At 41.5% G+C, this 18,472-nt stretch overlaps 1 protein-coding gene across 2 annotated transcripts in view; it reads right to left on the bottom strand.

The window, feature by feature from the left end:
* Positions 1–18,472, bottom strand: part of DIDO1 (death inducer-obliterator 1) — a 48,118-nt gene that overhangs the window by 13,441 nt on the left and 16,205 nt on the right. For both annotated transcript variants that reach the window (XM_015647219.1, XM_015647220.3), the window contains exons 6-13: positions 16,539–16,751; positions 15,808–16,033; positions 3,168–3,615; positions 2,096–2,255; positions 1,708–1,824; positions 1,382–1,486; positions 789–924; positions 103–649 (exon numbers count right to left, since the gene is read on the bottom strand). In XM_015647219.1, the coding sequence (XP_015502705.1) occupies positions 103–649; positions 789–924; positions 1,382–1,486; positions 1,708–1,824; positions 2,096–2,255; positions 3,168–3,615; positions 15,808–16,033; positions 16,539–16,751 (1,952 nt within the window). The remainder of the gene's footprint in view (positions 1–102; positions 650–788; positions 925–1,381; positions 1,487–1,707; positions 1,825–2,095; positions 2,256–3,167; positions 3,616–15,807; positions 16,034–16,538; positions 16,752–18,472) is intronic.

Below are 18,472 nucleotides of genomic sequence, written 5' to 3'. Positions count from 1 at the left end.
CTCAACAAGCCTTTTGGCTGAGGGAAAGGGAACAGGATATAGGACACATGGGAATCTGCAGAGAGCCACAGGAGGGATGTGGCAGCTGCTGAGGATACGCACTTGATGTTGGGTGACTGATGAACCGCCAGGTATCTGGGATCTGGTGAGGAAGAAGGCTTGGTTAATATCGATTTGGGAACAGTTGTAACTGGTTTGGAAGTTTCCTGTTTGCTTTCCCCCGTGGAGACTTTGTCAGCTGCGGGCCCAGGACGTGGGGCCGGTGTCACGGTCCCAGAGGAGCTGCCCATGGCTGTCCTGGGGTCTCTGCCAGAAACCGTTACGGTTGTGACAACAGGGCCAGCACAGGAGGCAGGGACAGCAGAGACCTCTTCAGATCCAGCAGAGTCTGTGCTGTTCTGGCTCTGGCTTGTAGGAGTGTAAGTTATTTCTGTGGGTGGCTGGGAAACTGTTTCTGCTGCCGGTTCAACATCAATATCCATTGCATCATCAGCAACAGGCTCTTTGTCAGGCTCTGCTGCCGGGGCTGCTGCAGGACTTTCACACTTGGCCTGCACTTCTGGCTTTGATTTTGACTCCACCTTCTTAGCAGAAGCTCCTGACTTCACCTTCTTAGCTGGTATCTCATCTTCTGATGCTGAAATCTGGCCTACAGATTTAAATCAAGTGCTTTTGATTAGTATTTAACAGTAGTTTGGAGAAAATATTTCAAAAAAACAAATAAACAAACAACACTTCTAAGTAACAGTTCTTTTACTTTGCTCAAGGTCAGCATTGTCAATAAATACCTGTACAGATTTTACAGTTCAGGTCAAAAAGATGGGCTCGATGCTGACTGGTTGTATCCTTCAACATGCTGCTAAAAACATCTAGAGAAGGAGCACTGTTCAAATTGGGTGCAGTTCGGGTTGACTCCTGCTGTTCCTAAAAGTGAATAAACACAAAACATATTACAATTGATCATTAATTTCAACAATAAAAAAAAAAATACTTCAAAAACTGTTAATTCAGTTTTTTTAAAAAAATACATAGAAGTCCTTGCTTAAAGCATATCATGTTTGATAGAGTTATCACATGATACATGTCCTCATATAAAAGCCACAGTGCTTTTAAGTAAAGCTCACATTCAGAAAGAGATTTTTCTGTAAATTGACATCAAGGGCTGAAAAATACACAGCATTCTTGAGGTGCCTGTAAAATACACCCACCACTGGCTGTTGCAGTCTTTCACCCTTGAGGAATGCTCATAGAACACCCAGTGGGCAATGATACCCCCACAGTTCAGTCAAACTATCTGCATTTCTGATAAGAAATTTGAAGTCCTAACTGCCATTTCTCCCCCTCCACATCCTCATGCTGAAGGAACAGCCCCAGTACTCACATCAGAGTCAGATACTGGTGGAGAATCCTCCATATTGACAGCAGGCACATGTTCCCGTTTTACGGCCGTTTTCTTGATTTCATGAGATTTGCTTCTTGACTCCACCTGAAAGAAACAAATCAGTGTTGGTAAAAGCTACATATATTTATTTCACTCTGCACTTTGCTATGATTTGGTATGTAGTAGGGAAAATGTGTATTGAAACTGAGTGTTATTAGTGTTTTGTTAGGAAGAAAATGGTGCATTAATGTATAATGGATAGTAAAGGTTGCCAAACTTGCTCTTAACTTGTACCTAAGGTCATAGGGAAAAATTATGTTACTTACTGCCTTAGCTGGTTTCTCTTTCCACACCGACAGTTCTTTAGATAAAAGTTCTTCTGGCTTCATTCTCACCAGTTTTGACAGGGAGATTTCCTCACGAAGGACACGATGGAAAAGTCCCTGAAAACAGAAGAGGTTTTTGCCTCGCTGAAGAGAACCTGCTCAGGTAGCTGACAATATTCACAGTGCTGGGCAGGGAAAACCTGCTCCAGTTTCTTAATTCTCCATTAAAATATCACCTACATATGAGCAAATTTGGAAAGGTGCAGCAATAAGAAATCAGGGATGAAATAAACCCTGAAACTCCTGATGTTAAGGGTAGAGTCTGACATACCATTTAAGCCCAAAAGCACATTTCTATAGAAGTTCACCGTTTAAGAAAATTCCAAACCTGGTTTTTGGGGTCCTTGAGATTGAACATGATGCTACGGTATTTGCTCTTGTATCTGTTGTCTGTCACTTGGAACAAATTAAACATCTCCTTCTCAATGTTGAGTGCCACTTTCCCTACTTCACTCTCTGTCATGACCAGGTCATCGCTGTCATTGACTCTGTTGCAAACAAGAACAGGAATATGTGCTTAGGTCAGGGGTGAATGGTCAGGTACAGTCACAAAAAATAAATTTTTCAGAGGTGACCTCGGCTGCTCCTCACCCAGAAAAGGCTCAAGACTCCTTTAAATGAAACCTCAAAGCCAAAGTCTATCTCAGGACCTTGAACTCTGGCAAACTTTAATTACTGCCTGCAGATGGCCATGGATGACGTGGCTTTGGGAGACCAAGTCAGCCTTTACTCCTGCTCGTGGCACTGCCAGCAGGAGCTTCTCTGCCAGGAGTGACACTGGGAGCTCAAGCACTTGAGTTTCAGTCCTTCATTCCCCACTGTGACCAGGATTTCCTTTTCAGAGACAATACCAGAGGGACGTGGCTCTATGGCAAGTCTTTACGGTTGGCATTACCTTTAATAATTAATGTGAGAAAATCCACATTTTTTTGTATGTTGGTTATTTTTTTCCTGTCCTAAGTGATAGCTGCCTATTGACCAGAATTTCTCGTTGATTTTCATGTTGGGACAGGAGGGAATCTCTCTCCTTCAGTGAGCTTTAACCTTTCACTATGGTACTTCCTGTACTATGCTCCCTACAACTCTACATCTCCAACACTGCCATCTCTAGACTTTAAAACTCAGAGCACCTAGATTATAGAAGCTTCTATGCTGTGATTTAATCCTTCAACTGTAATTGTCTTAATATAAATGGAATAGCATTTTATAAAGGCTTTATCACATGCACATTTATTTTCTACCATGAATTCTTATTTCAAACATAAATTTGAGATGCTGATTACACTTGTAGTAATTTGTTGCAGAAATTCAACCCCTCAAAATTCCATATCAAGACAAACTAAACTCTGCATGCTACTTCTGGATGTAGCTTCCTATAATAAAGTGTTTTGAATTCCCACCTCTTCCATAAAATTTCTTTCAGGGATCGTCGAATATTCTGTCGAATCTGAGAGTTGGGCTGTGACTGGGCAGGATTGGCTGAGGCTTTTGCCTGACTACTTCCAGCTGCAGCTGACATGGAAGACAGTGAAGGCTTTTTGAGTCCTCCACTCAGACTGGAAGACGGAGCTGCTTTCTTGGCAACTGATGATCCATGAGAGAGAGGTGACTGCTTGGAAGGAACACTGCCTGATGCAGGCCAAGGTTTCTTGGGAATGACACCTTTGAAACTTCCAGCAGGCTTCAGTGGTGGTTTAGCTACAGATGTGTTGGAGTAGGATGGCGACTTCTTTGAAGGCAGATTTTTGGTGAGAGAAGAGGACTGTTTCTCCATGATAGATACCACAGCCTTCTTTGGTGCTGATGTGGACTCTGCTCGATCTTCATTCCTTTTCTCTTCCCTTTGAGCTGTAAAAACAAAGAGGAAAATACAATATTAAAGGCTTAACTTTGTAACTTTGTATTCATGATGACCAAATATCAATCTATAAAGAGAAGTCTGTGAAATACCATCTCCACTGAATAATCACCAGCCAAGCAATTTAAGCCATTTATTCTCACTTGCCTTGTTAAAATTGATTTTAAAAATCATGTCATGGTTGACTTGTTTTTGAAAATTTTGTGCATAAGAAAAATGGGGGGGGGGGGAAGGCACCACCTTCAAAGATTCTTCAGTGGGATTTCATGGTTAAGCTTCAAAATCAACCCAAATTCTTACAAATACAAAAAGTAAAAATAATGCAATACAATCCACACCCTACATTTAAACAGAAAAAGTCTCATAGCACTTTACAGAACCAATTAATTACAGAGGTTGACCTGACGACAAAGTCCATAAATTTGAAGTGGTACTAATATTACCTTAAGCTGAGTATTACTGAAGGCTAATAAACTTACTCAGTTCCTAACTAAAGCCTAGATTTAAAGAATATTTTAACATTAACACTGCTGCTCAAGCAGTAGCCATCTAATTCTCACCATTCTCAAACTATTCTATTCATAATATTCAGTTTTGCATTTAAAATTCTAATGTTACAATAATCGCTACACACCACATACAGGAAAATTTACAAAGTCTAAGTAAAAGCTCCAGTTTTCACACCTGTAAAAGATATACTTGCACAGGATTTTATATGCTTTTAAATTGCATTTCATCTGTACCACCTTCTGGACTGACAGAACAATTCAACCCAGCAAAGAGAAGCCAAACCCCAAAACACACAGATCCCCATAAAAAGAACATCATTCCCAAAACGTCACAGTTACAGTGGGCAAACACCAGCACATGGATCCTCAAATGAGGATGGGTTCTGAGGGAAACTACCAAATAACTCCTAAAATGAGTTGATTCATACCTTGCTGAGGGTTTGTAAATGTATCCCACATGCCTTAGGTGCAATGTGCAGGACACTTCCTGGCCAACATCCTGGAGTTCCAGTAACTCTACCAAGGACCAACTGGTCCCTCTTCACCTTCCAGGTCTGCTCTTATGAGAGCAGGAATCACTGGAAAAGGTCTACGCTGTCCTGAGATGGACCTGATAGGGACCAAGCCCTCCTGGGGAGGTCTGGTTCAAAACACCCCACACACCAGCATAAATTCCCAATGTAATCATCTCTCAAATTGCAGATTTGGAATTCTTAAGGAATAAACAATACTCCCTTATTTTGTTAGAAATGACCTTGCAAGTTTCTCCATGCCTATGGAGATCAGCACTTCCCTGGACAGCAGCATGCACTTCCAGCAACACCCCTCCTCACCCCCCTCCCTGTAACTGGCCCTTGGTGCTGGCAGCTTCCATGGACACTGGTGGGAGAGGAGCCAAGAAACACCACAGGAATGACCTTTTGTAAGATGAAGTGCAAGGGTGCATGCTCAACTTCTGCTGGAACACAAGCTAGAATATTGAGAGACACAGTACCTTTGTCCCAAATTTTCTCCTAGAAGTACTTTACAACTGAGGATTTTTTCTGAGCCAGATTTAACTACTTGAAGAGCAAAACAAAACCCACTGTATGTTAAAAGCACATTAAATCATTTCACAGGCTGTGATGATTTTGCTATAAATGAAATGCAATTCCTACCCTCACACTACTCCCAGTTTTCCCTTGACTGGCCTTGATTCCTGTCTGAGTGAGAGACACCTTCTGTGTGACCCACAGTGCCTGTGCCTATGTCTCCCCTAAAACTATTCCAGTTGTCAAGAAGACTCTGGCAATCCCAGGAGGGAGGAAGGGGATAAGGAACTATTGCTGATATAGTTGATTTGGTCAAGCAGGATCCCCAGAACTTGAGAGGTAACCAGCCAACCTGTTTTGAGGCCAGTCTTGAACAGAGAGATGGCAAATATCCAAAACATGTACATTGATAACACTGCAGGAATTACTCCCATCCTCTTTCTCCTGGTTTATTTGATCTTCTGCACAAAAGACAGGTACCTTTTAAGGCAGGTAGGACAGCAGCACACTCTGTGACCTGCCAGGGCAAGGCAGGACTGAACAGCTCGGCTTGCAAAGTGGTGACAGCAAAATTTAATCAGTACCAAGACATTTAATTCTTTGTGGTTACAGAAGAAGTATGACTGTAAATTTATTCTTAATTCTTTAACCACTAATTAATGAGTAGTTCAAAGTAGTTAATAAAAATTACATTGAGAAAACGAAAAATAGCAGAACCAAGATGTTTTGTGTCCATCAGATGTTGTGTATATAAGAACTATACCCACACCAAACACCTTTCTGTTACAAACAGCTCTATTACTGCAAGAATATAGACTTGTAAAATAAATGAATAAATAAATAAAAGCTACAAGTACAAAGCTAGATTGACATTCCTGGAGCTGAAGATCAGCAGTCTGTAAGGTCCAAGCACACACAGTGGCATCCTTTGACCTGCCAGCTGCTGACACCATGACTGTTCTAAAGGTGGGTGATTTTATGCTTCTTTAGCCAACTGAAAACACACAAACAGCTCCCAAGTACCATGCATGTCTGACACTTGCAAGCTACAACTATTTTATACCAATTTCAAGTGTCTCCCAAGCAGGACTTTTGATCAGGCATGGATGGTACAGATTCTGTATGTGCTACCTCAGCTGTGACTCTTTTAGTTCTCCAGAACTACCAAGGTCCTGTTCAAACTGACACTGTCCAATCAAGCATGTGCAGGTCATGATAAAGAATCCAGAATACTTACATCCTCTGTACAAACAAATAAGCCGTGATAGCTGTACATGAAGCTGACCTAAAAAAAACACCTCTTACCCTGTTTTGACAATGAGAAATCAGAATTTTTGTCCTATCAAGTTTTGGGTTACAGTGTCAATGTGCTGCCCCATAATTCAGCTGAAGCAACTCACTGTGCATTGCACTGGTCTTAGATCCAAGGCCCAGGAGCACCCCGTGGAGGGTGGGGAATGAGAAGTGCAATCTCTTGGGGTGGCAGCTCACTCCTGATCTATCCACAACATGAGCACACCCCAAAGCTGACAGCACCTCCTGACAGGTATGGGAACGTGGCAGCTGTATGTTTGGAAGCACTAACAGCAACATGTACTCTTTTCTGAGAGCAGTATGCCAACACATGGAGTTTTACTTCTGAACAGATGCCACAGCTGCTCAGCAAATGAGCTAGATCGTGAGCAGGTATTCCCTCAGCCCATGATTTCCATGTGCTTGGCTGTGCAGTCTATGGGCAGCATGAGGAGAAGGCACAGTCAATGCTACTGCACACACTGGCCCCTGTGTTTTATACCATGGTGGGTTTGGTCCTTTTCATCAGAAATTCCAGGGGACCTGTAATAAAAACCCTGAACCAAATTTAAAATAAAAGGACGAGACAAGCACTGAACATCAGTCTATCCTACTTAAGAGATTAACATGGAGTTTCACTACCAGCAGTTTAGAATAAGGCAACTGGTGGTTCTTCTGTTCAGCACTTTTAACACCCAGGTGAAGCTCCCTGGCCTGATGTCAGAAACACAATTTAAAATAACAGTAATTCCAAATTTCCCATTTTGTTCTGTGGGCCTCTTGTTAGGACAGGAACAGGATCCTTCCTGACTGGAGGGAGGTGTGGGCTAAAGAGACCGAGGTGCAGCTACAACTAATGAGCCAAAACGTTCCCAGGGTGAAACCCAACAAGTCCTCTGGCAGAAAGGTGTTCATTCCTCCCAGCTTAACAAACATTACTTGGTGTGCTCACCACAGACAGAACTAGAATCTCTCCCACCAGGTGTCGACAGACACAGAACCCCCCCCCTGAGGAAATTCCCCGTGCTGTTACACTTGACATTACAACACAGCCATGACCGAGGTTTCCGCGTGCAGAGCAGGACAGAACTGCCACAGAAGCTGCTGGGACAGACGAGCCTGATGGTCCCAGGTACTTGTGAACCTCTCAACACGGTGTCTCAGCACTGCCAGGCCACTGTGGAGGCCCAGTTTAAGCAGGATTTGCACAGCATAGGGGCTGTTCACTTTGCATGAAGGATTTGCAGGCTGTACTTGTATCCCAGTCCCTCAGCAACACCCCGAATTACAGCACCAGCACATACATTATCCAAAGGAGACTTTGTTTCTTCTCCAATCTTTAAAGAACATTTCTGTATAGCATTTAAGACTATTCTGGTTCTTTCTCCTATCCCTCTCCACCCAATCTTTCTTTAGAGTAAGTGCTTTTGAAAGCCACTTCAAAAACTAATCCTGATTTCTGTATAAATTATCTCATTTGTGACGAGCTGTTTTGCTGAAACTATTACCTACTTTTTTCAATTTTTAAATATCAGAATAAATGTGCTATTCCTTTTCTCTGTATACTGTAACAATTACTCAAATCACAGCTCTTCAAAAGAACTTTAATTTTTGACTCTAGTTGATGTTAAAACTTTTAAATGCTGTGGACATAAACCACAGGCTGTTAAACCTGATCTTCATTTCACAATGACTCCAGTAAAGCCACAATTTTGGTGGTTTTCTGAATTAAAAAAAGCATCACAGCTTCTCTGACAGGACATTAAAACATTTGTGTGCAATACATCTTGCAGCCATGTGAAGTACTGTGATTTTCTCTACAGAATTAAGATTTTGGCATAAGGCTGTTGATACACCAGCACTATTGTCTCTGGTGTCTAATATCATCTTAATGCTTCCCGTGGTCTCTTCCATCTATATTAATCTACTTTCTTTCCCCAGGATGGAATTCCTCCAGGCAGTGTGAGAGGAGCCAATGGCTGTGTCGTGTCCAGCTTGCACAGAACTTTCTGCAATGGGAGTGCAGGTTCAAGGGAGCAGGACATCAGGAACCCAGCACTGGAGGAGACACTGCCCAGCACAGAGGCAGCCCAGGCCTGTCTGGCTTTTAGTGCTCCTTTTCAGGACTTCTCACTACAGTAGTATTAGGGGAAAAAAACAAAACCCCATAACTAACTTTCAGTCTTACGCATGGTATACGAACTTCTGTGGCACCAACAGTAAGAAAGCTGGTAATTAACATTTTTAACAATAAATCTGTAAAATTCCACAATTAATAATGCAACCTAAGCAGAGAACAGCCATTTGTGATCCACCTGTTTAAAACTGGACCACTTTTACTACTCTTTAAAGTAGGTTTTTTATACCTTTAGATGGAAGAAAATGAGGGGAGAACTGCAGCACTGCAGTTGTGATAAACCCATCAATACCTGTTAGAATTTACACAGGCAGTGTAAAGGCTGGGCAGAGCTGAGCAATTCCATCCCGTGACAAGAGCAAATCTCTAGAGGCACCAGCACTGGTCCTTACACACAGGTGTGCACAGCCCAGCAAGGCAGTCACCTCTGCAGGACCTGCCCTGCCAGCGTTCTGGGTGTCACACAAGACTCGGGCAGTGACCTCAGCCTCCAAGTCCCGCTCGGTCCTGTGGCTCCTCGGGCTCAGCCGCAGGTGGCTGTGGTGGCCGTCCCTGCGCCGTCGTCCCAACGTGCTGCAGCTTCTCCGCTCTGGCACCCAGCACAGCACAGGCTTCTGGCCTACGAGGGAAACACCTCACCCCTCTTTGCCAGTAGCTGAGAATTTAGCAGCTGCTTTTCCCCTCTGAAAAACTGCTTAAGTAGAGGACAGGCAGGATTTCCCAACCTCAGAATTGGTGTGGTTCAGCAGTTTCCCACCACTACTCAGCCCCATGTCCCAAGAGGAGCTGTCTGACACAGCTGTGCCATGGTCCCCTCCTGTGTGACTAGTGCCAGGAACAACCTGAACAGAGTAGAATTGAACCAGCCCCCCCCTGCCCCAATGGTCACTACCGAACTTTAATCACAAGTGGTGAAACCTTTTGGAACTGAAAAACTGAGTAAGACACGGGTGAGCAGGTGCTTTAGCTGTCAGTCCTAAAGCACTCCACAACGGGAAGCTACTTACCAGTTCCGAGCCAGCTGTGCCCAGTCCCGTGCTGGGGCCGCCTGACATCTGTGCCTCGGGCACCGCTCAGCGCCGCTGGTGCCCCGAAGCCCCCTCTGGTGGCACCGAGCACCGGTGCCCGCGGCTGTGCAGATGAGGAGCAGCTCCGAGCCTGTTCCACTGCTCTCTCCTCACACCTGCTTCTGCAGGGCTTTTTGTCACTTCCCTCAAAGATAACTCAGTGCTAGCTCTAATTCAGACGTGTTGAGCTGCTCTTAAATCAGTTTCAGTGTTAGTTTTCACTAGTACCTGCCGCATCTCTGTCCACTTCCAAGACCAAATCAAACTTTATTGAACACTAGTATCTGGCATGTGCTGCCTGCCCCACTGCTGTTCTTTGAAAGCTCCCATCACTTCTGATCTGCACTGCAGTTAAGCTGTGTGCCAAGCCTCTACATTCAGGTACACAAAGTAAGCCTGTCTCTAAATTCAGGAGACTCAGAGACAAGGGCCTGCCTTTTCTGTGGTGATTTGTGTTCAAACCAACCTGTAGCTCTGTGCTGATGCACATCTGGAGCTTTGACACACAAGTTTTATTTTAATCTACATGATACTGAAGTGAGCTATCTACATTAGACAACTGCATCTTTACTCTCTCCTGAGAGAGAGGGGCACTATCTGAGGCAAAAAAAAAAGGGCTTCTTATTTTCCAGACTGTTCATGGATTGGCATCATCACTCCTCGTAGGGACAGGCCATCTTCGGGTTCCAAGTTCAGCACAGACCGGACACAGTCAATCAGCAGCAAACTCGACTCAAAGTACAAGTGATCACCTCAAAAAAAAATCCCTTTTATTTGGGGACTAGCAAAGAACTTTTTCACTGGCTATGCAGTCAAGTAAGCAAAGTTCAAAGTTTGAACTGAAGTAAAATTAGTAAAAGAAAGCAAAACAGCAAGAGGGTGGTGAGTGTTTTTAATCAAACTTTCATCACTTTCAGTATTGATGATGAGATTAACCACCCTCATATGCACAATGCCTCTGAAAGCTGTACCAGGTTTCTGCCCCCCAACCCTTCCCCTGAACAATGGTTCTCACACTGAAACCAAAGCACCCCTGGTGGCTTTGTGCTGGCCTGCTGTCTCCGAGTGCCTCAGCTGTGCTGGGTGTTTGAGGCACGTGCCAGGAGCACATGCCAGGAGCAGGGACCAGCCTTCCTAACTTAAGAGATGGCAAAAATCTTCACGTGGCTGCCAGCCACAGGGCACGTGTGACATACCTTGCAGAGCAGAGAAGGGGAGCTCCAGTAGTTCACAGGCAGGAGATGAAAATGGCTCCCCAAGGATTCCACTGCTCCTTTTAACTGGCTGGGTCCCAGGGGACGTTGGCTTCAGCACCACACTATGGTCTGCCTCCCTCCACAGGCAGGGCTCAGGTCTTGTACCAGCCCCAGGCCAGCACAGCCCCTGCCAGTCTCACGAGAGGAGTTCAGCAGTGGAGCTGCCAGGTTATACTCCTGTACAACCCTTCCAAAGCCAGGTCTCCAAGGTGAATTTCTCAGAAGTTCTGGCAGACTCATCTTGGGTTTGCTGATCATTACTGGTCAGTCAGCAGCCTTTCTGAAAACTCCTCTAGTTCAAATGTTTAGGCCAGTCCTACATACAGGGCAGCCAGGTGTCCCACAAAGTGGTCAGTACCAAAATCAGGGAATTTTCATTTCCCTGGTACTACTCAATACTTACTGCCTCTCAGGATGGGCCTACATTGCAGAACACAGCATTAAGCAGGACACCTTGGCTTTCTAGGAGTCAATTCAGATGCCAGCAGTAGTTCAGTTATAACAGTATGGAACCTGGCACAGCCCAGTTTTTCCTGTGAGGAAGCACTCCCACTCAAAAGAATCCAGCCCTTGCAGGCAAACATACCTATGGCTTAAGAAGTTAAGTAAAATATATTTTAAGTTAGGCTAAGCCAACAGCAGCATATGGACATCCACTGCACTCAACAGTCACAACTTCACCTGGTATGATCTTGCCTGAAAAGCAGCATTAAATTGGCACCAGCCTGTGGGTAGACAAGACCTTATCCTTTACTCTTCATATCAGTACTTACAGCTCCCTACACACCACTATTACTTCCTGAGCCATAAATCCTGTCTTTAGTGCACTCTATTCCCCCTGCTCTCTCTAGAATGGTTTTCTTTCTTTCTTTCCTGTCTTCATGCTGTTATTACATAAAGAACAAAAAAAATCAAGACACAAGGAAATGCACACATAAATTATGCATGCTACAATCCTGCCATTTTGATACACACAGCAGTTTCTGCTGGTGGGGCTTCCTTGTGTCCCATTCTCAAAGTCTCCTTATTTTGTAAGAGGTGTACAGGAATAAACAGTCCAAGATCTTTAACTACACAAGCACATCCTATTCCCTTTGTGAATTGCTCTTGAGTGTCGAAAAGTTCAGCTGCAGAAGAGATGAAAAAAACTGAAAAGGGATAACAAAAGGAAGTTTGTATCACCAGAGCCAGGGCTCCCACTTCCAGGAGGTGGCAGCGTTGTCTCTTCATATTTCCCTGCTGGGAAGCAGGAGCAGGACCACAAACATTGACGTTTTCTCTGAAGGAAACACTCCCCCTCCCTTCCAAACCCCATTCATTAAGAACTTTAGTGAAATACTGGTACCAAATAAAGTATGATCATGATTTGCTATAAATTCACACTGTATATCTGTCTGCAGTTAATGTAAACACAAGTTTAGTGATTTGGTGTGACAAGTGCTTTTTACTCTGAAGTTCTCCCACATGAACAGTAATTTAATACTTCCTTTTGAGCTTTTACCTAATAAACCCTCCTCACTCTACTGAATACTTAGTTGCTTTTTTCAGTAAAAGCAGGAAAGATATTTAAGCCATTTTAACACCAGAATTTAGTAAATTATTGCTTGAAATCGGGAGAACTTCAAAGCTTTGAAGCACTAATGAATGCCTAGCATACTTAGGGCTGGATAGTTTAAAAACTGGGATACTGCAAATGCTTACACCCTTCTTCCCCTCCTTTGGGATTCATCTTCTATTTTAAAACTGCATTTGCTGCTGACTTCTGCTTGACAATTAATACCAAAAATATAGAAAAAAAGTCTCTTAAAAGTGTTGCTGTTGTAACATGGATCTCTGAACAATGTTCAGAAATCTCAACAATCCACATACTTGTATGAATTTGGAAGCCAGGATGACTCCTGAAATGCAATATAAAATCTGAGCGCTGCATATTACATTAATACCAATTTTCCTAACAAAAGAAAAACCAACTCTTCTGAAAGGGAATGTAACTCAGACCTAATTTCCTTTTATATGTGTACTCCAAATGCTGTCTGAAACTATAGAAGTTCTTTTACTTAATATTCATTTATCAAATCAAGGTATTTCCCACTCTACTTTTTAAATTAATCAAAAGGATTACTTTCACTGGGCACAGAAAGGTGGAAAGCAGTGTCATTTCTCAGACACCAGGTTCTGGTGTACAAGGTCACCTCTAAGTACATCCCTAACTCATATCCCCAAAAGTCACAGGAAAGCTAGGAAGTGAAGAAACACAAACTAATGGGGTAACAGAAGGAAAAAGAAATACCACTGTTCTGTGTAACTGCACAGTAGGAGCACTAAATATCCCTTTTTTTCACAACTGCAGAACAGGTTAGGAGAAGGGCCCTGGTGGTAGGCTTAGATGCAAACACATGGTATACTCCTACCACCTACTACATCTTTAAAAGTGACTTCATTTTCTTGGTACTGAACAAACCAATGATCTCATGTAATAACAACAAAACCTTGTAACTCAAGTACAGAGTAAATATATAAAATAAATCTATGTTTGAAATGATAAATTGACTGATGGAAAGAGTATTAGAGTGATTCTGTTAAGCAGTTTAAGTTTTCTTAATTCCTAAAAGGCCTCCTGAGCTGAAGTTGCAAACAAGGATTTGGTGAACATGGCTGGAAGCTCTGGAAGAACACAGGTATTCTGAAATACTGCATTTGGAAGTCCTTTGCCTCTTCTGGACTCCAAGTCCTTCATAATCAATGTTCAGAAATGTGTATTTCTAAACTGGGAGTTATTTACTTGTAAGATTTGCACCTAAACCAGATTATGTTTGGTCCAATAAACTTGTTTTCCTTGACAGACTAGCTCAGATTTAGAGACTTCTCACTCTTAGATACCTGAAGTGAGATGACTCTCATGAATTTCCTTAATGCTGTAACTTTTAGGTTTTGAATAGCACAAAGATTTCCTACAGAAATAAAATAGGGTAGAGTACTTTTGAGGATGGTGCACTGGCAGCTTCTTAGGAAGATTACAGCTCACACCTATCCATTTGAAAGCAGGATGCATTTTTTCACAAATACACAAACAATTTATCTGGGCATTTAGAAATGGCAGAGTTCCCACATATCAGTGCAACTTACCTTAACAAAAACAAACTGAAGTTCTTCCTTGCATTTGATATGAGACTTCTTCACCACATGAAGTAGGTTGTTCTCTATTTGTTACTAATGTCTGGTAATTACAGTCTTTTGGAAACAATTTTACTATTTCACTGCAGGAATCCAGTTTTCTACTGGAAGTGGTTAAATCTGTAAAACCTACAGTGTGGTAAATCTTAAAAGCAAACTCCCTTGAAAAACCCTCAAACTTTCTGCCTCAAAACCTGTATTCCTGTCTCCTAGGAAAAAAACAGACCTTATAGGAATAAGAACATTTTAAGTGAAATGGTTCTATGAACACCCACAAAAGTCACAGTCAGGAAAATCTTAAGTAAAATAAGCCCTTATAGTTTCATTTATGTCTTTCTACTAATTTTAGTTATGCTTAAAACACTACTGTTTCTGACAAAAAAAGCTAAATTTTCTTTAAAATAATCTTAAAAGAACAGAAATTAGTTAAAATATCTACCTTAAGGGAGTTTAATACAAAAGGTAAAGGGCCTAATCCACAGCAAAAGTACACAGAAAAATTACAACCATTTAACTTGATGTGGGTAAAGACCATTAAAAAATACCTGAAACGTGCCATGTTCATCAACAGCAATTTAGGATAGCTGGTGCTCCCTCAGTGTTTAAAAATTCTAACTAGAAAATCTCATCTTAAATATTATTTATAAACTTAACTGTAACTTCACATGTAAGTGTCCAACAGTTAGGTTTACTTATCAAAATATAATGTAAATTGGCTGAAGTGTGGTTACAAAAGCTGTGAGAACTGAATTTCTGAATTCATTACTCTTCAAAGGAGTTAACATGAGGAGTTAACATGAGCGTGGTTTGTAACTGAAATGTCAGATTTCATCTCTATAAAACTACTGAGATCGAGTCAACCAAAAGATGTCATAAGCAGAAAGACCTGTCCAGGCTTCAAAGCAGTTACTGACTTACCTTTACATGAGTTACAAGGATGCTACTCAAAACCTGCAAAAATATGCAAGGCAGGATCTCTGCCCAACATCCAGTTGAGATGTGCTCTTGTATGTGTGGGTAATGTGTGAAATATGAACAGATAAAGGGGAAAAAGAAGAAAATAAAAAGAACAGAGTTCTACCTCCCACCACCCACCCCTGCCCCTCCCCCCCCCAAAACATAAAAGTAAAGGATGGTCCTTAAGTTATTTCACGTAAGGAAGAAAAGCAGCAGGAATATACTTGACAGTTAAAAGCTGTTTGCAGAGGTGTCAAGTATCGTTGGATACCACGTTGAAGATTTCACTCTCGGCACCAGGCACTGAAAATGCAAGACCTGACAGACAGGTGCCAAATCTAAATTACAAAAATACAACTGAAATTAGTACAGGCAATTGCTGATTCACAGTGCACACTGCACAACTTTTTGTAAAACTTAACACAGATGTATCAATACCTACCTTCTAGATTAGAAACAGACACTGTCTTTATGGGAAAGATTTCAAGCTTAACCATGTAGTTTTCATCCAGAAATCAGCTGGGTAGATCAACAGGCTCTTAATCATACAACTGTCATATGATACAAATGAAACTCCTAAAAGTGTCTCTTATTTGTGTGTATCTGTGCATGAATCTTTGAAGGTGGGAAAAGTAGCTTGGTGCCATAACAAGAAAAAAAACCCCGAATCCTAAACTCCCTAGGTCTTGCAGAGCCAAGAATGGATGGGTATTCAAAGAAAATATGATTATTCAGGAATATCCCTAAGCCATACATACATTTGAACAACAGTGCAGGTGAAATGGCAGCAGTCCTTTCAGGCTTTACAGCATTGTAATTATGATCACTGGCCCAGGACGGCGTGACGGGTTCTGCCACTGGCTCTCGAGCAGGAGCTTGGGTGTTTGCCTCAGTCTTGGCCGTGCTCACAACAGTCTTCTTCACATTCACCTCTCTTTTCTCAGGAAACTGTCTCTTTTGGTTTGAAACTGGTTTGATGCCCATCTGGAAAATTAAAAGTAGCTTGATTACTAATAATCATCAAGTACATTGCATTTTCCAAACAAGCAGAGAGAGTTACATGCAGGTACACAGTTTCTTTTATACTAAACTCCTTACTTTTATAGTGCACCATTTGAAATTATTTAATTACTCCAAAACACAGTAATTTGAAGTTTAGTTTAAGAAGGCAGAAGTAATTTGATTTAAAGTAAAATAGAAAAGATGTACTTATTTAAAACAGTACTTTTTTTTTAAGTTATTGCCATCTAGGCAACTCTTGCAAAAAACTCTCCCCCATCTAAAGGCAATTATTAAGATTTATTTAAAACTACAGGAAAACATTTTATTGTCCTTACCATGGAAAAAGGCAACAGAATAACAACAACATAAGAATAACAGAACGCTCCTCTTCAGTGCAGGACTTGGCAGTTTTGAGTCAAAAAGGAGAGTACAGAAATAAGGCACAGTGCTCAAGGGCAACTGCTCTGGATCATTAATACAAGCTTACCTGCTGCTGAGGTTTTGGTACACCAGGCTTTTCAGATTTTGGCTTGATCTTCTCTTTAGGTTTTGGTTTTGCATCTTTGCCAGAACTCAAGATCTTCATGGTGGCTGCAGCGTGTTTGAGGATGCAGTCATTGCTGCAGTACACGGAGTCAGGCTGGGCCACGTTGAAACAGCCAGGGCCAATGCACTTGGAAGCACCAGGAGCTTCAATTACCTTCAAATACAGAGAAATGGAGTGGGGTCAGACTTCAAAGAGGAAACAGCAGAACAGGCACTGTAACATGGAGAAATGCTTACACAGCTCACGTGCACACTGCAGCTCTGACCTGCACAACTGCCAGTGTGAGAACAACTGCTGTTCATGACACAACACAAACAACCCGCACAAAGGGTAAGAATTTCACTCCTAACACATTTTTTTCAGGATGTGCTGTATTTTCAGGTCTGCTAGCCCTGAGATAAAGGAGGCTGGTTTCCTAAATTTTCAAATCCCATTCGTACACAAGAGTTTTTTAATGATCCTCTACATCATGTGAGAAATGTCCTTAATAATGCAAAGCTGGGTTCTCAATAGCAAGGTGTCTAAACCATCCCCATCAGCTGCTGTCCTCAGCCATGCACACCTGACAGAGGATGCACTTGATATTCAGGTGTACAGATTATTCCTGCTCTAGAGGTTTTACATATTTTAATTTTAGAAATCTCCAACTTACATAAAAAACCATTCTTAAACACAACTTTCATATAGCCTCCTACTCCTTACACATTTACAGGTTTGCCTTTGCAATCTGAATTTTCCTCTAATTCAAAATGACTCTCCATTTATATCCACATGTTACAGATGAAGCACTTCCTCTTCCAATGTTACAATTCAGAAAATAGCACATTCCTTGAAAACAGTGCATTAAGTTTAAGTCTAGAAATACTTGAAAACTCTTTAGGCTCAACATATCACCTCTGGGTATTATGCTTTTAGTCTCTTTTCTAAATTACTCCTAAAAATTATACAAGACACTCACAACTACTGTAGTTCTACACAACCTCTCACCATTTTTAACTACCACTAATTAAGTTATCCAGGAACATTTCCAGTTAAATAAATAGTATTTGCATAGTTCAAGTAACTTCTCTGCAGTGACAAGTCAGTACACAGCTTTATCTGCAGCAGCCTGATAAAACCTGGATTTGGGAATTTTCCCATCATGTACACACTTAACTGAGAAGTAAAGACAAAGAGCACTTGGTGATATTCAGTAGCAGAGCCAACACCAACAGCACTGGACTCTCAAAAACCTTTCTGTGTACAAAGAAGTACAAATGTATTTGAAAATATTTTTAAGAATACTGTTTTCCACACATTTATCTTAAAATAGTAAATATTCATAGATTCAGCTCAAACTGTTCTATCTATACATTAATCTAGCTGTGGTGCCATGAACAGCTCTGAAATGTAAAGGGAATTGTCCAGGACACTGACACTGCTGCAGTGCTTTAGGCAGAACAAAGACAACTACTGTAGCACATGGTTCTTGAAATTCATGTACATTAAGTTGAAGAAGCTTCTATGCCTTTTCAATTGGGCATGGAACTTTTTATTACAAAACTTAAACTTCAGATTTTTAAGTAGTTCAAAATATACATTTTTTAGATTTAAAAAGGCAGTAAAAAGAAATTCTCTATGTGCTGATAACCTAAAGCATCATCATGACAAAAATCAGAACTTCAAAGACTAACTGGAAGCACAGCTGGAATTAACTCTAATAGAGACTTATCAATGTTAAATAGAAGTTTTACTACCACTGAAAATGTCCAAAATGTTTGTGATTATTTCAAAGATAGTATAAATCAGCCCAGAATTACAGTATTTTTATTAAAATAATAAAAGAATACCTCATTGTTTGACTTCCAAAACGTTACTTTGAAAGGGCAGAATAG

Source organism: Parus major, chromosome 20 (assembly GCF_001522545.3).
Source record: "Parus major isolate Abel chromosome 20, Parus_major1.1, whole genome shotgun sequence".
Lineage (NCBI taxonomy): Eukaryota > Metazoa > Chordata > Aves > Passeriformes > Paridae > Parus > Parus major.
This window is presented reverse-complemented; position numbering and strand designations above follow the sequence as displayed.